The 24714-nt window shown below is 43.6% G+C and overlaps 1 protein-coding gene across 3 annotated transcripts in view; it reads right to left on the bottom strand.

The window, feature by feature from the left end:
• LOC124011314 (neural cell adhesion molecule 2-like) overlaps window positions 1–24714 on the bottom strand; it is a 457182-nt gene that overhangs the window by 16946 nt on the left and 415522 nt on the right. For all 3 annotated transcript variants that reach the window (XM_046324554.1, XM_046324556.1, XM_046324555.1), the window contains exon 14: window positions 23862–24036. In XM_046324554.1, coding sequence (XP_046180510.1) covers window positions 23862–24036 — 175 coding nt within the window. The remainder of the gene's footprint in view (window positions 1–23861; window positions 24037–24714) is intronic.

Below are 24714 nucleotides of genomic sequence, written 5' to 3'. Positions count from 1 at the left end.
CGAAACTGGCCTGTTCTAAATAAGCATTCTAAATAAGAGATTATGAATATGAATATGTTAACAAAGAGGTGCAGCTGGTTTCAGAATGGGTGGAAAGGAATAAGTTATTCCTAAACATTTCAAAAACTAAAAGCATTGTATCATTAAGTAAACCGTGAACCTCAACTAAATTTGGTAATGAATAATGTGTAAATTGCGCAAGTTGAGGTGACTAAACTGCTTGGAGTAACCCTGGATTGTAAACTGACATGGTCAAAACATGTTGACATAAAGCGCTGCTCTGCCTTCTTAACAACATTATCAACAAGGCAGTCCTACAGGCCCTTGTTTTGTCGCATCTGGACTACTGTTCAGGTGTGGTCAGGTGCCACAAAGAAGGACTTTACAATTGGCTCAGAACAGGGCAGTATGGCTGGCCCTTTAATGTACATGGGGAGCAAACATTAATAGTATGCATGTCAATCTCTCATGGCTCAAAGTGAAGAGATTGACTTCATCACTACTTGTTTTTTAAAGAAGTGTTGACAAGATGAATGCACCGAGCTGTCTGTTTAAACTACTAGCACACAGCTCGGACACCCCTGCATACCCCACAAGACATGCCACCAGAGGTCTCTTCACAATTCCCAAGTCCAGAACAGACTATGGGAGGCACACAGTACTACATATAGCCATGACTACATGGAACTCTATTCCACATCAGGTAACTGATGCAAGCAGTAGAACCAGATAAATACATCAGATAAAAAGACACCTTCTGGCGTGGACTGTGAAGAGACACACACAGGTACACACACACACATATACACACACAAACGCTATAGCACTCTACACACACATCATTTGAAATAACTTTGGATGATGGTATTATACATGTTTTTATTGTAGATACAGTGCATTCTGAAAGTATTCAGACCCCTTGACCTTTTCTCCAAAAAATGTACGTTACAACCTTATTCTAAAATTGATTAAATCGTTTTTTCCCCCTCATTAATCAACACACAATACCCCATAACGACAAAGCAAAAATTATTCGTAGAAATGTTTGCAAATATATAAAAAAAATATCCCCGGAAATAACATATATACCTAAGTATTCAGACGCTTTACTCAGTACTTTGTTGAAGCACCTTTGGCACCGATTACAGCCATGAGTCTTCTTGGGTATGACACTAGCTCGACACACCTGTATTCAGGGAGTTTCTCCCATTCTTCCCTGCAGATCCTCTCAAGCTCTGTCAGGTTGGATGGGGAGCGTCGCTACTTTCAGGTCTCTCCAGAGATGTTTGATCGGCTTCAATTCCGGGCTCTGGCTGGGCTACTCAAGGATATTCAGAAACTTGTCCTAAAGCCACTCCTGTGTTGTCTTGGCTGTATGCTTAGGGTTGTTGTCCTGTTGGAAGGTGAACCTTTGCCCCAGTCTGAGGTCCTGAGCACTCTGGAGCAGGTTTTCATCAAGGATCTCTCTGTACTTTGCTCTGTTAATCTTTTCCCCGATCCTAACTAGTCTCCCAGTCCCTGCCACTGAAAAACATCCCCGCAGCATGATGCTGCCATCACCATGCTTTACAATAGGGATGGTGCCAGGTTGGTGGTCGTGACGCTTGGCATTCAGGCCCAAGTGTTTAATCTTGGTTTCATCAGACCAGGAAATCTGATTGGTGGAGTGCTGCAGAGATAGTTGTCCTCCTGGAAGGTTCTCCCATCTCCACAGAGGATCTCTGGACCTCCCTGACCAAGGCCCTTCTCCCGATTGCTCAATTTGGCTAGGCGGCCAGCTCAAGGAAGAGTCTTGGTGGTTTCAAACTTCTTCCAATTCAGAATGATGGAGGCCATTGTGGTCTTGGGGGATCTTCAATGCTGCAGTTAACCCACTGTTTCGAGGCCATCATTGTAAATAAGAATTCGTTCTTAACTGACTTGCCTAGTTAAATAAAGGTTAAATAAAAATAAACTATTAAAAAAAAATGTTCCGGGTAGCCTCAGAGAATAATATCAATTTATACGCTGATTCGGTAAGTGAGTTTATAAGGAACTGCATAGGAGATGATGATGTGAATATCATTAATGTGTTGACTGTTATTTTATCAAATCAATGAACTATGTTTAATTATTATGTGATTAAATTAATCATGTAACAATTAACTCAGTAGCAATCTTGGGGCACTACAGGAAGAGTTATTTAACAAGTTACTATCTCCCAACTTAAACTCTAAAGATACAAATTTCTTACATCAATCACAGTCAATTATTAATCATTACCTCATCAGTCTCATTCTGAACGTCGCACAATTCTTGGATATCTGCACGAACACTAACCTAACGTATAAATCAGTAATACACAAAATGGCTTAATTATCTATTTACATACTCACTAAATAATCACACAGAAATACATAAACACACAGTATAGGCTGAATTGATTATTAACATAATGAAATGAAAAGTCCCTAGTGGACTAACCCAATATGGCGGATAGTTACACAATGGAGAGGGGGTGGGGACAGACAAAGGTTTTGGGAAAGACATAAGGGGACCCATCATACATACAGTTGAAAAACTATGATCATGGGAATGTGAATACTTCGCACAAGAATGACCACTCATTCGAAAAGAAATGCAATGTACACTACCGTTCAAAAGTTTGAGGTCACTTAGAAATGTCCTTGATTTTGAAAGAAAAGCTATTTTTTGTCCTTTAATAACATAAAATGATCAGAAATACAGTGTAGACATTGTTAATATTGTAAATGACTACTGTAACTGGAAATGGCAGATATTTTATGGAATATCTACATATGCGTACAGAGGCCCAATATCGAATCTCCCATTCCTCTCAAAGATTTTTAGAAAAAGCTGTCACTGCCTTCCTGAAGACAAACAATGTATACGAAACGCTTCTGTCTGGTTTTAGACCCCCTCATAGCACTGAGACTGCACTTGTGTAGGTGGTAAATGACCTTTTAATGGCATCTGTCCTCGTGCTCCTACACTTTAGTGCTGCTTTTGATACCATCGATCACTATATTCTTTTGGAGAGATTGGAAATCCAAATTGGTCTACACGGACAAGTTCTGGCATGGTTTAGATCTTATCTGTCGGAAAGATATCAGTTTGTCTCTGTGGATGGTTTGTCAAATCAACTGTAAATTTCGGTGTTCCTCAAGGTTCTGTTTTGGGACCACTATTGTTTTCACTATATATTTTACCTCTTGGTGATGTCATTCGGAAACATAATCTTAACTTTCACTGCTATGCGGATGACACACAGCTGTACATTTCGATGAAACATGGTGAAGCCCCAAAATTGTCCTCGCTGGAAGCCTGTGTTTCAGACTTAAGGAAGTGAATGGCTGCAAACGTTCTACTTTTAAACTCGAACAAAACAGAGATGCTTGTTCTAGGTCCCAAGAAACAAAGAGATATTCTTTTAAATCTGACAATTAATCTTAATGGTTGTACCGTTGTCTCAAATGAAACTGTGAAGGACCTCGGCATTACTCTGGACCCTGATCTCTCTTTTGACTAACATATCAAGACTGTTTCAAGGACAGCTTTTTTCATCTACGTAACATTGCAAACATCAGAAACTATCTGTCCAAAAATTATGCAGAAAATGCTTTTGTCACTTCTAGGTTAGACTACTGCAATGATCTACTTTCCGGCTACCCTGATAAATCACTACATAAACTTCAGTTAGTGCTAAACACAGCTGCTAGAATCCTGACTAGAACCAAAAAATGTGATCATATTACTCCAGTGCTGGCCTCTCAACACTGGCTTCCTGTTAAGGCAAGGGCTGATTTCAAGGTTTTACTGCTAACGTACAAAGCATTACAATGGCTTGCTCCTACCTATCTTTCTGATTTGGTCCTGCAGTACATACCTACACTTACACTACGTTCACAAGATGCAGGCCTCCTTATTGTCCCTAGAATACCTAAGCAAACAGCTGGAGGCAGGGTTTTCTCCTATAGAGCTCCATTTTTATGAAATGGTCTGCCTACCCATTGTGAGAGACGCAGACTCGGACTCAACCTTTAAGTCTTTATTGAGGAACTCTTCAGTAGGTCCTATGATTGAGTGTAGTCTGACCCAGGAGTGTGAAGGTGAATAGAAAGGCACTGGAAAAATGAATCGCCCTTGCTGTCTCTGATATGATACCTGTCTCTGATAAGATAGGTAGGAGCAAGCCCATGTAATGCTTTGTAGGTTAGCAGTAAACCCTCTCTCCACTGGGATTCTCTGCCTCTAACCTTATTATGGGGGCTGAGTAACTGGCTTACTGGTGCTCTTCCATGCCGTCCCTAGGAGGGGTGCATCACTTGAGTGGGTTGAGTCACAACCCCTTGGATTGTGCGGTGGCGGAGATCTTTGTGGGCTATACTCGGCCTTGTCTCAGGATGGTAGGTTGGTGGTTGAAGATAGTGGTGTGGGGGCTGTGCTTGGCAAAGTGGGTGGGGTTATATCCTGCCTGTTTGGCCCTGTCCCAGGGCATCGTCGGATGGGGCCATATTGTCTCCTAACCCTTCCTGTCTCAGCCTCCAGTAGTTTGTGTCGGGGGGCTAGGGTCAGTCTGTTATATCTGGAGTATTTCTCTCTCTCTAAGGACCTGAGACCTAGGACCATGCCTCAGGACTACATGGCCTGATGACTCCTTGCTGTCCCCAGTCCACCTGGCCGTGCTGCTGCTCCAGTTTCAACTGTTCTGCCTGTGGCTATGGAACCTTGACCTGTTCACCGGACGTGCTACCTGTCCCAGACCTGCTGTTTTCAACTCTCTAGAGACTGCAGTATAGATACCCAGCCAATGTGATCGGCTACGAAAAGCCAACTGACATTTACTCCTGAGGTGCTGACCTGTTGCACCCTCGACAACCACTGTGATTATTATTATTTGACCCTGTTGGTTATCTATGAACCTTTGAACATCTTGGCCATGTTCTGTTATAATCTCCACCAGGCACAGCCAGAAGAGGACTGGCCACCCATCATAGCCTGGTTCCTCTCTAGGTTTCTTCCTTGGTTCTGGCCTTTCTAGGGAGTTTTTCTAAGCCACTTTGCTTCTACACCTGCATTGCTTGCTGTTTGGGGTTTTAGGCTGGGTTTATATACAGCACTTTGAGATATCAGCTGATGTAAGAAGGGCTTTACAAGTAGATTTGATTGGATTATAAGCAACCATTACTCCTTTGGCACATTGTGTTAGCTAATCCAAGTTAATCATTTTAAAAGGCTAATTGATCATTACAAAACCATTTAGCAAATCTGAAAACTGTTGTCCTAATTAAAGAAGAAATAAAACTGGCCTTCTATAGAGTATCTGGAGCATCAGCATTTGTGGGTTCGTTTACAGGCTCTAAGTGGCCAGAAACAGACTTTCTTCTGAAGCTCATCAGTCTATTCTGTTTCTGAGAAATTAAGGCTATTTCCTGTGATAAATTGCCAAGAAACTGAAGACCTTGTACAACGATGTATACTACTCCCTTCACAGAACAGCGCAAACTGTCTCTAACCAGAATAGAAATAGGAGTGGGAGGCCCCGGTGCACAACTGAGCAAGAGGACAAGTACATTAGAGTGTCTACTTTGAGAAACATATGCCCCACAAGTCCTCAACTGGCAGGTTCATTAAATAGTACCCGCAAAACACCAGTCTCAATGGCGAAGAGGCGACTCCGAGATGCTGGCCTTCTAGGCAGAGTTAAAAATAATAAGCCACATCCCAGACTGGCCAATAAAAATGTAAGATTAAGATGGGCAAAAGAACACAGACACAAGACAGAGGAAGATTGGAATTTTTTTATGGACAGATAAATCTAGGTGCTCACAAAGGTGCTCACAAAGAAGAACATTCGTGATACGCAGAAAAAATAAAAAGATGCTGGAGGATTGCTTGATGCCATCTGTCAAGCATGGTGGAGGCAATGTGATGGTCTGGGGGTGCTTTGGTGGTGGTAAAGTGGGAGATTTGTACAGGGTAAAGGGATCTTGAAGAAGGAAGGCTATCACTTAATTTTGCAACGCCATGTCATACCCTGTGGACGGCACTTAATTGGAGCCAATTTCCTCCTACAACAGGACAATGACCCAAAGCACAGGTCTAAACTATGCAATAACTATTTTAGGGAAGAAGCAGTCAGCTGGTATTCTGTCTATAATGGAATGGCTAGCACATTCTGTCATGCAGGTGAAAGAGGACCCAAAAGCGACTTAACAGAAACAGAGTTTATTTAAATCCAAACAGGGAATAACAAAAATCCTCTAGTCTGTAGAGGGGAATAACTAGAGAAGCGGCCACAGACTGCAGGTCGCTTCGGGTAGGCGCAGGCCGTAGTTGATAGAGCCACCTGCTCACACGCAGCATCTGATGAAGGCAAAAAACACGACAGGACAGGGCGAAACACAATCACAGCATGGTGAATACAAAACAAGGAACCGACGGGACAGGAACGGATCACAAAGGAATAAATAGGGACTCTAATCAGGGGAAAGGATCGGGAACAGGTGTGGGAAGACTAAATGATGATTAGGGGAATAGGAACAGCTGGGAGCAGGAACGGAACGATAGAGAGAAGAGAGAGCGAGAGAGTGAGAGAGGGAGGGGAGAGAGAGGGATAGAAGGAGGGAAAGAACCAAATAAGACCAGCAGAGGGAAACGAATAGCATGGGGAGCACAGGGACAAGACATGATAATAAATGACAAACATGACAGTACCCCCCACTCACCGAGCGCCTCCTGGCGCACTCGAGGAGGAATCCTGGCGGCAACGGAGGAAATCATCGATGAGTGAACGGTCCAGCACGTCCCGAGACGGAACCCAACTCCTCTCCTCAGGACCGTAACCCTCCCAATCCACTAGGTATTGGTGACCCCGTCCCCGAGAACGCATGTCCATGATCTTATGTACCTTGTAAATAGGTGCGCTCTCGACAAGGACGGGAGGGGGAGGGAAGACGAACGGGGGTGCGAAGAAAGGGCTTAACACAGGAGACATGGAAGACAGGATGGATGCGACGAAGATGTCGCGGAAGAAGCAGTCGCACAGCGACAGGATTGACGACCTGGGAGACACGGAACGGACCAATGAACCGCGGAGTCAACTTACGAGAAGCTGTCGTAAGAGGAAGGTTGCGAGTGGAAAGCCACACTCTCTGGCCGCAACAATACCTTGGACTCTTAATCCTGCGTTTATTGGCGGCTCTCACCGTCTGTGCCCTGTAACGGCAAAGTGCAGACCTCACCCTCCTCCAGGTGCGCTCACAACGTTGGACAAACGCTTGAGCGGAGGGAACGCTGGACTCGGCAAGCTGGGATGAGAACAGAGGAGGCTGGTAACCCAGACTACTCTGAAACGGAGATAACCCGGTAGCAGACGAAGGAAGCGAATTGTGAGCGTATTCTGCCCAGGGGAGCTGTTCTGCCCAAGACGCAGGGTTTCTGAAAGAAAGGCTGCGTAGTATGCGACCAATCGTCTGATTGGCCCTCTCTGCTTGACCGTTAGACTGGGGATGAAACCCGGAAGAGAGACTGACGGACGCACCAATCAAACGACAGAACTCCCTCCAAAACTGTGACGTGAATTGCGGGCCTCTGTCTGAAACGGCGTCTAACGGGAGGCCATGAATTCTGAATACATTCTCAATAATGATTTGTGCCGTCTCCTTAGCGGAAGGAAGTTTAGCGAGGGGAATGAAATGTGCCGCCTTAGAGAACCTATCGACAACCGTCAGAATCACAGTCTTCCCCGCAGACAAAGGCAGACCGGTAATGAAGTCTAAGGCAATGTGAGACCATGGTCGAGAAGGAATGGGGAGCGGTCTGAGACGACCGGCAGGAGGAGAGTTACCCGACTTAGTCTGCGCGCAGTCCGAACAAGCAGCCACGAAACGGCGCGTGTCACGCTCCTGAGTCGGCCACCAAAAGCGCTGGCGAATAGACGCAAGAGTGCCTCGAACACCGGGATGACCAGCTAACTTGGCAGAGTGAGCCCACTGAAGAACAGCCAGACGAGTGGAAACAGGAACGAAAAGGAGGTTACTAGGACAAGCGCGCGCGACGCAGTGTGCGTGAGTGCTTGCTTAACCTGTCTTTCAATTCCCCAGACTGTTAACCCGACAACACGCCCATAAGGAAGAATCCCCTCGGGATCAGTAGAAGCCACAGAAGAACTAAACAGACGGGATAAGGCATCAGGCTTGGTGTTCTTGCTACCCGGACGGTAAGAAATCACAAACTCGAAACGAGCGAAAAACAACGCCCAACGAGCTTGACGGGCATTAAGTCGTTTGGCAGAACGGATGTACTCAAGGTTCTTATGGTCTGTCCAAACGACAAAAGGAACGGTCGCCCCCTCCAACCACTGTCGCCATTCGCCTAGGGCTAAGCGGATGGCGAGCAGTTCACGGTTACCCACATCATAGTTGCGCTCAGATGGCGACAGGCGATGAGAAAAATAAGCGCAAGGATGAACCTTATCGTCAGACTGGAAGCGCTGGGATAGAATGGCTCCCACGCCTACCTCTGAAGCGTCAACCTCGACAATGAATTGTCTAGTGACGTCAGGAGTAACGAGGATAGGAGCGGACGTAAAACGTTCTTTTAGAAGATCAAAAGCTCCCTGGGCGGAACCGGACCACTTAAAACACGTCTTGACAGAAGTAAGAGCTGTGAGAGGGGCAGCAACTTGACCGAAATTACGAATGAAACGCCGATAGAAATTAGCGAAACCTAAAAAGCGCTGCAACTCGACACGTGACCTTGGAACGGGCCAATCACTGACAGCTTGGACCTTAGCGGAATCCATCTGAATGCCTTCAGCGGAAATAACGGAACCGAGAAAAGTAACGGAGGAGACATGAAAAGAGCACTTCTCAGCCTTTACATAGAGACAATTCTCTAAAAGGCGCTGTAGAACACGTCGAACGTGCTGAACATGAATCTCGAGTGACGGAGAAAAAATCAGGATATCGTCAAGATAGACAAAAACAAAAATGTTCAGCATGTCTCTCAGAACATCATTAACTAATGCCTGAAAAACAGCTGGCGCATTGGCGAGACCGAACGGCAGAACCCGGTACTCAAAATGCCCTAACGGAGTGTTAAACGCCGTTTTCCACTCGTCCCCCTCTCTGATGCGCACGAGATGGTAAGCGTTACGAAGGTCCAACTTAGTAAAGCACCTGGCTCCCTGCAGAATCTCGAAGGCTGATGACATAAGGGGAAGCGGATAACGATTCTTAACCGTTATGTCATTCAGCCCTCGATAATCCACGCAGGGGCGCAGAGTACCATCCTTCTTCTTAACAAAAAGAACCCCGCCCCGGCCGGAGAAGAAGAAGGCACTATGGTACCGGCGTCAAGAGACACAGACAAATAATCCTCGAGAGCCTTACGTTCGGGAGCCGACAGAGAGTATAGTCTACCTCGAGGAGGAGTGGTCCCCGGAAGGAGATCAATACTACAATCATACGACCGGTGAGGAGGAAGGGAGTTGGCTCGGGACCGACTGAAGACCGTGCGCAGATCATGATATTCCTCCGGCACTCCTGTCAAATCGCCAGGTTCCTCCTGAGAAGTAGGGACAGAAGAAACGGGAGGGATGGCAGACATTAAACACTTCACATGACAAGAAACGTTCCAGGATAGGATAGAATTACTAGACCAATTAATAGAAGGATTATGACATACTAGCCAGGGATGACCCAAAACAACAGGTGTAAACGGTGAACGGAAAATCAAAAAAGAAATAGTCTCACTGTGGTTACCAGATACTGTGAGGGTTAAAGGTAGTGTCTCAAATCTGATACTGGGAAGATGACTACCATCTAAGGCGAACATGGGCGTAGGCTTATCTAACTCTCTGAAAGGAATGTCATGTTTCCGAACCCATGCTTCGTCCATGAAACAACCCTCAGCCCCAGAGTCTATCAAGGCACTACATGTAGCACCCGAACCGGTCCAGCGTAGGTGGACCGACAAAGTAGTACAGGACCTTGATGGAGAGACTTGAGTAGTTGCGCTCACCTGTAGCCCTCCGCTTACAGATGAGCTCTGGCTTTTACTGGACATGAATTAACAAAATGTCCAGCAACTCCGCAATAGAGGCACAGGCGGTTGGTGATCCTCCGTTCCCTCTCCTTATTCGAGATGCGAATCCCTCCCAGCTGCATGGGCTCAGTCTCAAAGCCAGAGGAGGGAGATGGTTGCGATGCGGAGCAGGGAAACACCGTTGATGCGAGCTCTCTTCCACGAGCCCGGTGACGAAGATCTACCCGTCGTTCTATGCGGATGGCGAGAGCAATCAAAGAGTCCACATCTGAAGGAACCTCCCGGGAGAGAATCTCATCCTTAACCACTGCGTGGAGTCCCTCCAGAAAACGAGCGAGCAGCGCCGGCTCGTTCCACTCACTAGAGGCAGCAAGAGTGCGAAACTCAATGGAATAATCCGTTATGGACCGTTCACCTTGGCATAAGGAAGCCAGGGCCCTAGAAGCCTCCCCACCAAAAACTGAACGGTCAAAAACCCGAATCATCTCCTCTTTAAAGTTCTGGAATTTGTTAGAGCAATCAGCCCTTGCCTCCCAGATAGCTGTGCCCCATTCTCGAGCCCGGCCAGTAAGGAGTGAAATGACGTAAGCAACCCGAGCTCTCTCTCTAGAGTATGTGTTGGGTTGGAGAGAGAACACAATCTCACACTGCGTGAGAAAGGAGCGGCACTCAGTGGGCTGCCCGGAGTAGCAAGGTGGGTTATTAACCCTAGGTTCTGGAGGCTCGGCAGGCCAGGAAGTAACAGGTGGCACGAGACGTAGACTCTGGAACTGTCCAGAGAGGTCGGAAACCTGAGCGGCCAGGTTCTCCACGGCATGGCGAGCAGCAGACAATTCCTGCTCGTGTCTGCCGAGCATGGCTCCTTGGATCTCGACGGCAGTGTAACGAGCGTCTGAAGTCGCTGGGTCCATTCCTTGGTCGGTTCCTTCTGTCATGCAGGTGAAAGAGGACCCAAAAGCGACTTAACAGAAACAGAGTTTATTTAAATCCAAACAGGGAATAACAAAAATCCTCTAGTCTGTAGAGGGGAATAACTAGAGAAGCGGCCACAGACTGCAGGTCGCTTCGGGTAGGCGCAGGCCGTAGTTGATAGAGCCACCTGCTCACACGCAGCATCTGATGAAGGCAAAAAACACGACAGGACAGGGCGAAACACAATCACAGCATGGTGAATACAAAACAAGGAACCGACGGGACAGGAACGGATCACAAAGGAATAAATAGGGACTCTAATCAGGGGAAAGGATCGGGAACAGGTGTGGGAAGACTAAATGATGATTAGGGGAATAGGAACAGCTGGGAGCAGGAACGGAACGATAGAGAGAAGAGAGAGCGAGAGAGTGAGAGAGGGAGGGGGAGAGAGAGGGATAGAAGGAGGGAAAGAACCAAATAAGACCAGCAGAGGGAAACGAATAGCATGGGGAGCACAGGGACAAGACATGATAATAAATGACAAACATGACACATTCACTGGATTATAACCTTATTGAGCTGTTGTGGAAGCAGCTAGACCGTATGTTACGTAAGAAGTGCCCATCAAGCCAATCAAACTTGTGGGAGGTGGTTCAGGAAGCATGGGGTGAAATCTCTTCAGATTACCTCACCAAATTGACAACTAGAGTGCCAAATTTCTGCAAGGCTGTAATTGCTGCAAATGGAGGATTCTTTGACGAGGACAATTATTGTTTAAATTAAAAATCATTATTTACGTCTTGACTATATTTCCTATTAATTTTGCAACTCATTTCATGTATATTTTCATGGAAAACAAGGACATTTCTGAGAGACGCCAAACTTTTGAAAGGTAGTGAATATATTTACGCTTGTATGTCTTTGTTGTCTCTGTCTGTTGAAACCACTCGATCTGTCAATGGTGAGTTCGATGCAAGTCTCTGGTTGTCCACCAGAAGTCACAATATCCTTACAAGTTGTAGTAAACTTCTTTGTATCTGAGTGTTCGTTAGACTGGTTCCTTCAGCAGTACCCACGCGATTGTCCTTGGTCAAGTTTAGAAGACAACCGGTATTTAAACAGTTGCAGACGGAATGTTCCAGTATAGTCCCTATCCTCTTCGCTTGAGAGTTCCAGAGGGTCACACTATTTTCTGGTTTTGTAGTGTTAAACCATTTTTTATGTATTCAGCTCGCGCTGCACGTAGACTGGTCCCAATGGTTGATTATTCGGGTTAGAACTAGGACCACTTTACATACCGGTAGCAACCCAGCATGTTTTGGTCTGATATGTTAGTTCTTCAGCGAGTCATTTTAAGCACTCACCTTGGAGGGCGGTTTCATCACGTTGCCACAATTTCGGCGCTCACGTGGGCGTGGTTACTGACTTGGCAAAAGATTATATGAAAAACAATTATCTCAGTTAGATGGCTAAAATCACATTTCATCTTCACAAAAATATTCTTAATCACATAAGATTTACAACATTTAGATGCAACCCTGGTAAGTCGTACGTGTCTACTTTCAGAGTACATTTATCTTGTTATACTGTCCTTAACTACTTGGTGACTGGGGGGCAGTATTGAGTAGCTTGCATGAATATTCAATTTTACAATAAATCTGTAAGATAACAAAATGTGGAAAAAGTCAAGTGGTCTGAATAATTCCTGAATGCTCTGTATGTAGTGGTGTAATAATGTCATAGCATGTACTGTTTTATCTTGTGTTTTAATGTGTAATGTAAGTGCATTAATGTGTTCGGACCCCAGGAAGAAAGGAAAGGGAAAGGGGGATATCTAGTCAGATGTTCAACTGAATGCCTTCAACTGAAATGTGTCTTCCTCTTTTAACCCAACCCCTCTGAGAAGCTGCTGCCAATAACCCGGACAGACATAGTACAAATCATACAGTAAAACACCCCAGTTCCACAACAGAGACTGTTAAGGCAGGATAAGAGGGACAGAGAGAACACTGTCACTCACAAAGCCAGATATGCATAGTCTGAGATGCTTCACGCCCAGGATCCTGCACAGCGAGCCAATAACCAACCCAGACAGACACACACTTCATAGTCATATACCCCAGGCACAGGCTGTTGGAGATAAATGCAGGCCCAGGGAGGACAAGAGGACATAGAGAGCACCATCACTAAGCTAGACAGACATACAAACAGACAGACACACACACACTGTGAGCCATAACCTACGCCGTTAACCTGGACAAAGGTGGTCATAACCAAACTCATACGATACCCCTCACTGAAAGCTACCCCAGCTATTTCCACATAGATAGCAAAAATAGCAAAAATATCTATTTCATACATATTATGGGAAATACACACTCAAGCATTTAGCTCAGATTCCTCTCCTCGTCTGGGCTGTGTCCCACTACTGTAGTGCCATTCGGGACACACCCCTGCTGTTTTCTAATTGTGAGCACTGGTAAGCACCGGTAACTTTGTTGTTGATCAAATAGAGCCTGTGGTATAGGGTCAGATCCGAACACCTACAGACACACCTGAACGAGAACGAAAAGACGCTGGCGGCGAGAGCAATCAGTGGCAAGCACCGTTAGAGCTAACGAGCAGCTTAGCGCACGGAAGAGAGGGAATAGAGACAGAAGGAGAGAGGAAGATTGAGTGAATGAGAGAAAGAGAGAGGGAAAGCCTTGTAGCTAGGAATTTAAATTAAAGTAGTGGGTTTTTAGTGTTGCATCAGGGACGTGAGGCAGTGGCAAACCTCTTTGATTGGATCAATATTTCCCCTCCGCCATGGGGCTCTCTCTGTCGGCAAAATGTATCTGAATTAATTTGAAGGTAGATGAGCCAAAGCTTAGTAGGTGGTAACTACTTTCCTGTCTCCCATTAAGAATGTTAGCTTGCATCCCAAATGGCACCCTATTCCCTTTATTGCGCACTACTTTTGACCAGGTAAGCAGTAGTGCAGTATATAGAGAATTGGGTGCCATTTGAGATGCCTGCTTTGCAAGTAATCCTCAAGGGTAAACAGAACAATGATAAAAAATGTTTACCTTATTGACCTTTTCTCATCAAAACTGCGCAATGTTGTATTGAACTGTTTTGCTCTCAGAGTGCATTAAAACTCAGTTCAATTGTCTGTTTAAATATTTTGATGCAACACTCGTTTGTGTATAAAAACATATGTGTTCAGATTACTGATAACTGCTCTGAGTGCGAATCTTAAGGTTGGTCAGGGCAAATCTTTGTGAAAGATTCAATAGATTTAGACAATAGTAATAATAATAATAGACAGCCTATAATGTGGAGCTGTTTTCCTTTGGCGGTAGAGGTGAGGCCTTGAAGACCTTGAATGCAATCAATTCAGCATTGGTAGTAATAAAACAGTTAAACAAACATAGGATGAATTTAACTAAATCAATTCAAATCAATTGAATAAAATAATCACACAAAAGCCATTGTGTTATGAAAAGAGAACTATGGAATACGCATACAAAAACAAAACAGAACAATAATGGATGATTTCTAAAAAACCCATCCTGAACAACGGATATGGAGAAAATAATAATTTAAGGACATAGAAGAGCCACAAATTACCTTGATTTACTCCTAGTTACCTTCTAAATAGCACATTATGAGAATTTGGTCATAGCCATAGAAGGGTATTATACTGTTGTGCTGAGTCACATTCTGCACACATCCTGGTTCCTGTCCAATCCACTCCTTTGGTTTGGAGGCTGGTGGCTCTGGCCCTCTACGGCTTTAAACTTCTTGTTATAATTAAGGACACTTTTACCTGGTTGTAATCTGACATCTCTATAGAAACCAGTTTACAAAATTTGCCGACTGGGTATGATGGTTCACTGACTTCGGTTCAAATAGTGGAAAGGACATTGTCAAAGCATATATAGTAAATTAGAAATAGTTAGTGATTGAAAATGGGGCATTCCAAGGGAGAGAACCCATTAACAGTGTATTTTTTCCTTACAGTGGCACATACTCATTAAACCATATCAATCTTTCCTGAGCTACTAGCTCAGCAGTCGTTTGCCTTGCATTCCATTGCGAGCCTGGTTTGATCTCTTTATTATTGGAGGGAATCAATGGACGTGAAGCAACACATTTCAAATGGCTTCCTTCCTTCCAAGGATGGAAGGAAGCCAGGGGGAAATACATACCTCTTTTTTACTTTTTGCACCTCCGATTTTCAATTTGCTGAGCAATAAGGTGAAATGAAAAAGAATCCTCGCCAAGTGAATGTAATTCAAATCTTGACAGAGACAAATGTCTATTAGGTGCCTTACAATGTTCAAACGATGACAGCTGGGGTGTCTCAAGGTCTCGGGGTAGCTAGATCTCTCGACTGAAGACAATGAAAATAAAGAAAAAAGGAGGGAAAACGGAAAAGGGGAACAAGGAGAAGTCTTGTTCTGCTGTCAAGTGCCTCTGGGGTTAGCTGCTCTAGCTGCCTACCTTGTGTGTGTTCGAAATTCATTCCAATCTATTCCGCCAAATATATTACCTGGCTTCAAAACAAACTACTACTACTACTTCCTTTCGGAGTGCCGAATTATGTCTGAGGTCGTTGAGAATAACAGCGACCACATCAGTTTCAGAGCCTCAGTGAGAGGATAGAACTCTAAACCTTATAGCTTTTGATCTTACCCATATAATCCAAGCAGTGACAAATCAGCTCATAGTAGCAGAAAAGACCAGAAATGATAAAGTTTGTTAAAATTCGCTAATTGTGCGTCTTTCTGGTCTTCTATTCTATATCCTATCAAACCGATGGCGATGTATATCAATTTCCCTGTCTGCTTATTCCATGTGATTAATCTTGAAAGCACGTCCTATTGGCTCTTGATTTATTAGCCCATTAGCGGCTCAATTTGATAGTCTGTTAATGCTAGTCATCCTGCATCTCTCTCGGAGTGGGAGCCATCCGTATACAGCTACGTCTCTGACATCAACTCATTAGACCCGAGCACTCATTGAGTTGGACTTGATTACATCTGAGAGGTAGTCGGTCAATTAACGATGACAAAACGGGAGCCATTGATTGGGCGGAAACTTGCCGGGTGATAATGGTTTTTAGGGATAAACATCACTGTGAGTGGGTGTGTGTGTGACGCCATCATAGCTAGACTTGAGGGTCCAATTTGTGCTCTATGCCATGGGGAAGTATTGCTACTCCATTAGAGAAAGCCTTGGAATAGAATCAGCACACCCACACCAGATCCTCTTATTTAAGAGATAAGAGGAATGATGAGTCTCCACCATTACTAAGGCTGAATTAAAGAGCCTTAACATAGATAAAGTACACTTCAATAATCAGGAAATGGAAAAACCATCAAAGACTATTATTTTAACGTTGTTTAAAACTAGAGTGTTGTCCGGAGCAACATAGACTATGTTGTAAATCATGCCATTTCAAGCAAACTAAGAAGTGTATAACGCTTAATGCTTGAATTGCATGTAATATTATAATATCTACTCTATAATGTCCTTTTAAACATTCTCCATGCAGTTACGAGACATAATTGCCTTGACCAAAAGTTCACACTTTATCCCAGTGCATTTACAATGTTCCGTTTATACGGTATACTACATCTCTTCCACATCCAAGACCAAAGGTCACAGAAGTCCTTCTGTAGCTCAGTTGGTAGAGCATGGCGCTTGTAACGCCAGGGTAGTGGGTTCGATCCCCGGGACCACCCATACGTAGAATGTATGCACACATGACTGTAAGTCGCTTTGGATAAAAGCGTCTGCTAAATGGCATATATTATTATTATTATTAAACATTAGACACAGACGTTCAGGCACTTTCTCTCCTTAACCACTCTCCAACAATTCGTCTAGAATGATGACTCATGAAAAGGCCCCGAGATCTGGCCTGCACGCAACTCCAAAATGGCGAGCCCAAACGAAGCGTTATCGCCGAACACACTTTTAAAGAGCAAAGTACCCTCGTTGCCGCTAGGGTTGTGGAACGAAATGGGGCCGGTTAGTTGGGCTCAATGGTGTGGTGATTGCTGTAAAGCACAGCCAAAAGTGTTCCTGGGAAGGGAGAGTGATAGGGCCTAGAATCAGCCACTTGTTAAATCACAAAGCTCAAATGGCTCAAAATGGCCGCCTAAATGGGACGCCTGACAACCAAACGACTGTAATCATAGTGACTTGACATGGTCTGTCCTTTCGGAGAGTTTCTGTCATAATCAGAGGCTCCAGCAAGGATTATTGCCTATAAATGTTAGAGAAAGTATGGAGCCCCTTGGGGGTCATGCCGGAGAAGAAATTAAACAGCCAGGTTAATCTGTTCCCTCTGTTAATCTGTTCCCTTTGATTTTGTATTTGTCCCCTCTTCTTTTTATGTAAGCTATCATGACGGTCCCACGTGGCCAACAACATATTGCAGCCTAAATGCTTCAAATGGTGGTGATCAATGACCATTCAATAGCTTATTTTCATTTTCCTCCAAATCATAAGGGCATATTAGTAAAGCGGCATTTAAAATCACTCAAGGTGCAAATATGGTGCAATGATGCACTCTCATCCCTAGGCAGGAATTCTGACTGGCTCTGCTTCATGACCTTAGCTGTTCTATATCTATATTCTATATTATGTTCTTTCACAACCTACTCTAGCCTGGCAATTAGCTCATTTCCAGGTGAATGTATTGTCATTGCAACAAAGCAAATAGCTATCAGTTTTAGTTATGAACAAAGAGCCATCTATCTGTGCCTGGTTGGCTACGTCACACAATACACACCTGCCTAGCGCAGGGATGAGAGCGCATAACTGCACATTTTACTCCCGAAGCCTCTTGGAATTTGATGCACAATACATTTGTATGCCTTTCCTTTCTGCCTTAGATGAGTCATATGCACAATTGTAAACAACATAAACACATCCAGGTGCTTGGATGCACCATTTTTTACTGGACTTATATATGGCCCTAACTTTATGTATGAGGGGTAAGCACACAAAATTGACAACTGTTCATGTTGTCCAAGTTGAATAAATACGAGTTTGCACAAAGTGTAAACATACAGTACCAATCAAAAGTTTGGACACAACCATTCATTCAGGGGAATTTTCTACATCGTAGAATAATAGTGAAGGCATCAAAACTATGAAGAAACACATATGGAATCATGTAGTAACCAACATTTTTTTAAACTAATCAAAAATATGTTTTATATTTCAGATTCTCCAAAGTAGCCACCCTTTGCATTGATGACAGTGTTGCACACTCTAGGCATTCTCTCAACCAGCTTCACCTGGAAGGCTTTGCCAACAGTCTTGAAGGAGTTCCCACATATGCTGAGCACTTGTTGACTGCTTTTCCTTCACTCTGCGGTCCAACTCATCCCAAACCATCTCAATTGGGTTGAGGTCAGGTGATTGTGGAGGCCAGGTCATCTGATGCAGCACTCCATCACCCTCCTTCTTGGTCAAATAGCCCTTACACAGCCTGGAGGTGTGTTGGGTCATTGTCCTGTTGAAAAACAAATGATAGCCCCACTAAGCACAAACCAGCGTAACGCTGCAGAATGCTCTAGTAGCCATGCTGGTTAAGTGTGCCTTGAATTTTTAATTAATCACAGACACCAGCAAGGCACCCCCACCATCACACCTCCTCTTCCATGCTTCACAGTGGGACCCACACATGCAGAGATCATCTGTTCACCTACTCTGCTTCTCACAAAGACACAGCGGTTAAAACCAAACATCTCAAAGTTATGTCCATTGCTCATATTTCATGTCCCAAGCAAGTATCTTCTTCTTATTGGTGTCCTTTAGTAGTGGATTCTTTGTAACAATTCGACCACGAAGGCCTGATTCACGTAGTCTCCACTGAACAGTTGATGTTGAAATGTGTCTGTTACTTGAATTCTGTGAAGCATTTATTTGGGCTGTAATATCTGAGGCTGGTAATTCTAATAACTTATCCTCTGCAGCAGAGGTAACTCTGGGTCTTCCTTTCCTGTGGTGGTCCTCATGAGAGCCAGTTTCATTATAGAGCTTGATGGTTTTTGCACTTGAAGAAAAGCTCAAAGTTCTTGAAATCGACTGACTTTCATGTCTTAATTAAAGTATTGATGAACTGTCTTTTCTATTTTCTTATTTGAGCTGTTCTTATCATAATATGAACTTGGTCTGTTACCAAATAGGGCTATCTTCTGTATGCCACCCCATACCTTGTCACAACAAAACTGATTGGCTCAAACGCATTAAGAAGGAAAGAAATTCCACTAATTCACTTTTAAAAAGGCACACCTGTTAATTGAAATGCATTCCAGGTGACTACCTCATGAAGCTGGTTGAGAGAATGCCAAGAGTGTGCAATGCTGTCATCAAGGCAAAGAGTGACTACTTTGAAGAATCTCAAATATATATATATATTTACACTTTTTTGGCTACTACATGATTCCATATGTGCTATTTCATAGTTTTGATGTCTTCACTATGATCCTACAATGTAGAAAATAGTAAAAAATAAAGAAAAACCCTTGAATGAGAAGGTGTGTCCAAACTTTTGACTGGTACTGTCCATCATTCAGTTATGACTGAAATTACTTTGGTTAATTGAGGGGGTTTTCACACCCGTTACCTATTATTTGCCCTTATGATTTGGAGGCATATGAAAACACTGAAACTGGAAATAAGCTATTAAATGTTAAGTAATCATCACCATTTGAAACATGTAATTTACTAAATATAATGATATATATGCTATATATATATGCTGCCATATGTTTTCGGCAAGTAGGAACAACATAAAACATCTGAGGGAATGGATTAAAAAAAACTAGGGAACGGATTTGCCTGCCAGTCTTTTTCTCCACCATGATCCCTAAGTGGCTCCGTAAGAAAGTAGACATTTTCACAGCATTTCTAGGCTGCTTCCCCAACATAGTTCATTTCCAAACTGAAATTACTCTTGATGAAAAAATGTATTGCAACATTGTTGAATGTTTTGTATGTACATGCTTGTGAGGTTTTTTTGGAGGGGGGGGGGTAGGACGTGTTCAAGATAATTGGCTGTACATCACCTTGTCTTGTTTTCCCCTGAAAAAAAAACGGAATTCATGAGAGCTGCAGTTACATTAATGGGCATAATAGCAACAGTAGCGTTGTACTACAATAGTTTAAGCATGCATATGTTGTATTCTTCCAAAATCAAGGGGAATATTTTAGAAGTTTACATTACCAGTGAAGAGTGGTTCAACTTACAACTTTAATGATCCTTTAAAGGTGTTATAAGGAGCAAATAGTTTGCGGGCGTTTCTGTTATGTTCTTTTCAATGTATTTAAACCAGCACCATTGGTGTGTGTTAGAAGTGAGTAGTATATGATATTGTACAGGAGAATGATTACCTCTTTGGTAACTTTAAACAGAGACAAACACTCGCCATATCATTCAACATACAAAATGTTCCGTTCCATTCACATCCATCAGGCCATATGATAAACACATAGGGGGCATAAAACCAAGATGGATGCCAAAAATCCTACAGAAGGTAGATCATTCAAAAAGACACAGCCGGGAAGAGACAGGATTTAGGAGGGAAATAGGGAAGACTCTATAATGATTCAGGAGGTCTAAAGTGAGTGGTGCTATGATTTAAGAAGGATAGAGGGAAAGGAACCAAGGGCAGAGTGGCAATCAATGACGTTTTTCAAAGGGGAGTTCATGGATGGAAAAAAAGTACGGGAGAGAGGAGGTGTAGTGGCAAGACAATCTAGGAGAGAGAATGAAAGGGAGGAGGGGCAGAAAAAAGAAAAGCAACCATTTCAGACCCAGGGAATGCATAAATGCACAAAGAGGGAGAATTGAATAGAGATGGTTTAGAAAAGAAACACAGAGAGAGGCATATAGTAGATCCTTTGAGGTTATACAGCATATCAGATACACTGCAGGTAGGCATCTTAATAGTGTCACTACAATATCAAAAGTCAAACAATTTGGATGTGTTCAGTGGAGGGAACTATTCAGAAGGTTGCAGTAATAAATATAATGAATAGAGCTGTCACGAATCCCTATTCAACAGACAACCATATATATTCTACATAATACATTTATCTTATTTTTCTTTAACATTTCAACCTCCTGAATAGACCCCACGGATGGCGATTAATGACGAATACTGACAGGTGACAGGACTCCATTGTCATTGGTCAATTTTGGCCACTCCTTTCCCTCTAATTGGACACTTCAACAGGAAATAAACTGGGATTAAAAGTAAATGATTTGTTGTTGTTCTTTTGCCCCCGGTCTCTCTCACCCTCTGTTTGCTATCGAGAGGAGACAGACATTCGAAGTGACTCGGCTTCAGCACTGTGTTCGCAGCCTTGTTTTCCATTTAAGGAGCAACACACACAAACACACACACACAGGCAGTTTAGCCACTCCAGTAATGAGAGAGGCAAACAGTCGCTCCTTCATGAGCAGCAGTAGAAACAACCTAAGCAACAAAAAGAATCAGGCTCCACAGTGGGGCATATATATGGAAGTGGTGATTCACTGTAAACTGTTCCCTTTGTGATGGTTTGTGTATGTGTGTGGTCTTACATAAAACTCTGGGGACTGTTTGATAATGATAATGAATAATGAATAATGAAGCATCCTACAGTCGGCCTCTTCTCTCCCAGGAACATTGAGAGGCCCAAACAGATATGCTTATCAAACAGCATGGCCTAATCAAACCAACGCTCTCTGCGTTTGATCCTGCTCCCTTTGCCCACACATAACCCCAATAGAAGATGATTTGAGTGTGTGCTCATAACTCTACAGTGGGTTTACCTGGGTGACTAGGTACAGTACAGTGCCTTCAGATAGTATTCGGACCCCTTGACTTTTTCCACATTTTGTTACGTTATAGCCTTATTCTACAATTGATTCAGTATTTTTTCCCCTCATGGATCTGCACACAATACCCCATAATGACAAAGCAAAAACAGGGTTTAGAATGTTTTTCCCATTTATAAAAATGAAAAACTGATATATCACATTTACATAGGTATTCAGACCCTTTTCTCAGTACTTTGTTGAAGCAACTTTGGCAGTGATTACAGCATTGAGTCCGTCAGGTTTGATGGGGTGTGTTGCTGCACATCTATTTTGAGGTCTCTCCAGAGATGTTCGATCGAGTTAGTCTGGGATCTGGGATCTGGCTAGAGAGGACATTTAGAGACCTTTCCTGAAGCCACTCTTTCGTTGTCTTGGCTGTGTCATTAGGGTCATTATCCTGTTGGAAGGTGAACCTTCGCCCCAGTCTGAGGTCCTAAGCGCTCTGGAGCAGGTTTTCATCAAGGATCTCTCTGTACTTTGCTCTGTTCATATTTGCCTCGATCCTGACTAGTTTCAGAGTCCCTGCAGCTGAAAAACATCCCCACAGCATGAGTCATTGAGCTGACCGGGCTATCTGCATTGTGTCCCGCCACCCACCAACCGCTAACCCCTCTTTTACGCTACTGCTACTATCTGTTCATCATATATGCATAGTTACTTTAACCATATCTACATGTACATACTACCTCAATCAGCCTGACTAACCGGTGTCTGTATGTAGCCGTGTTACTTTTATAGCCTAGCGACTGTATATAGCCTGTCTTTTTACTGTTGTTTTATTTCTTTACTTACCTAATGTTCACCTAATACCTTTTTTGCACTATTGGTTAGAGCCTGTAAGTAAGCATTTCACTGTAAGGTCTACAACTTTGATTTGCTGCCACCACCATGATTGGTGGATTGCTGCAGAGATGGTGTTCCTCCTGGAAGGTTCTCCCATCTCCACAGAGGAGCTCTAGATCTCTGACAGAGTGACCACCAGGTTCTTGGTCACCTCCCTGACCAAGGCCCTTCTCCGCCAATTGCTATGTACAGTGTGTGCAAATGTAGAAGAGTAGAGAGAGAGGCAATAAATAAGCCATAGAGGTAATTGCTCAGTTTGGCTGGGCGGCCAGCATTAGGAAGAGTCTTGGTGGTTCCAAACATCTTCCATTTAAGAATGAACTGTGTTCATGGGGACCTTCAATGCTTCAATACATTTTTTGGGTTCCCTTGCCCTGATCTGTGCCTCGACATAATCCTGTCTTGGAGCTCTACGGACAATTCCTTCAACCTCATGGCTTGGTAGTTGCTCTGACATGCAATGTCAAATGTGGGACCTTATATAGACGGGTTTGTACCTTTCCAAATCATGATCAATCAATTGAATTTACCACAGGTGTACTCTAATCAACTTGTAGAAACGTCTCAAGGATAGGATGATTAATGGAGGCACCTTGGCTCAATTGTGGGTCTCATAGCAAAGGAGCTGAATACTTATGTAAATAAGGTATTTCTGTTTTTATTTTTAATACATTTGCAAACATTTCTAAAAACCTGTTTTCGCTTTCTCATTATGGGGTATTGTGTGTAGTTTGCTGAGCATTTTTAAAATATTTTTTAAATCCATTTTAGAATAAGGCTAACATTATTTTTATTTTCTAAGTCAGGGGGTCTGAATACTTTCCGAAGGCACTGTATGTCACAGGAGGCTGGTAAGGGGAGGACAGCTCATAATAATGAATGGAATGGTATTAAACACATGGAAACCAGCTGTGTAATGTGTTTGAGACCATTCCATTAATTCCATTCCAGACATTACTATGAGCCCATCCTGCCCATTTAAAGTGTCACCAGCCACCACTAGTATGTGTGTCTGTGCGTGCGTGCATCTGTGAGTGTCAGTGAATATAAACACAACTTTGTGTCTGTCTGTGTGCAGAACTGTCTTTGTGTGTGTGTTTGTCTAAGGATTTTTGTCAGTATGTGTGCACATGATGGTCTGTGTATGCATGCTTGAACATGCAGGTCCCACAACTGTGTATACCTATGATGTCGGGTTTCTGGGGCATGAAGAACTGGTAGAAGGTGGGCTCCGAAAGGCCCTTGACGTTGCGAGCTGTGATCTCCACCTCGTAGCGCATGTTCCACTGCAGCGGCTGCAGCAGGGCAAAGTCATGCTGCCCCGACACCAGCTTCGTCATCCACTGCTCCTCCTTGTCCTATGGAGAAGGGTGGACAGAGCAGAGGGAGAGAAGCAAAGAGAGAGAAAGGGGGAGGGGAATATGGAAGGGAGAGAGAGAGATAGAGGGTTAGATGGGGAACGGGGTATTGAGGGAGGGAGGGGGAAAGAAGAAAGGATGAGAGAGAGAGAGAGAGAGAGAGAGAGAGAGAGAGAGAGAGAGAGAGAGAGAGAGAGAGAGAGAGAGAGAGAGAGTTAAAGACAGTATGAGAACAAGTATGCTCAATAAGTTACAGCCTTTGTATACACTTCATCTTTATATGTTCAAATTCAAATCAAATATAGATCAAAGTACACTACATGGCCAAATGTAGGTGCACTCCCCTTAAAATGTGTGGATTCAGCTATTTCAGCTACAACCGTTGCTGACAGGTATTTTAAACTTGAGCATGCGATCTCCATAGACAAACACTGACAGTAGAATGGCCTTACTGTGACTTTCAACGTTGCACCGTCATATGATGCCATCTTTCCAACACGTCAGTTTGTCAAAGTTCTGCCCTGGTCAACTGTAAGTGCTGTTATTGTGAAGTGGAAACATCTAGGAGCAACAACGGTTCAGCCGCGAAGTGGTAGGCCACACAAGCTCATCACAACCAAGTTCCAAACCGCCTCTGTAAGCAACGTCAGCACAATAACTGTTTGTCGGGTGCTTCAT

The sequence above is a fragment of the Oncorhynchus gorbuscha genome, linkage group LG23, assembly GCF_021184085.1.
Source record: "Oncorhynchus gorbuscha isolate QuinsamMale2020 ecotype Even-year linkage group LG23, OgorEven_v1.0, whole genome shotgun sequence".
Classification (NCBI taxonomy): domain Eukaryota; kingdom Metazoa; phylum Chordata; class Actinopteri; order Salmoniformes; family Salmonidae; genus Oncorhynchus; species Oncorhynchus gorbuscha.
Note: the sequence above shows the minus strand (reverse complement) of the source record. Positions and strands in the feature narration are given on the sequence as shown.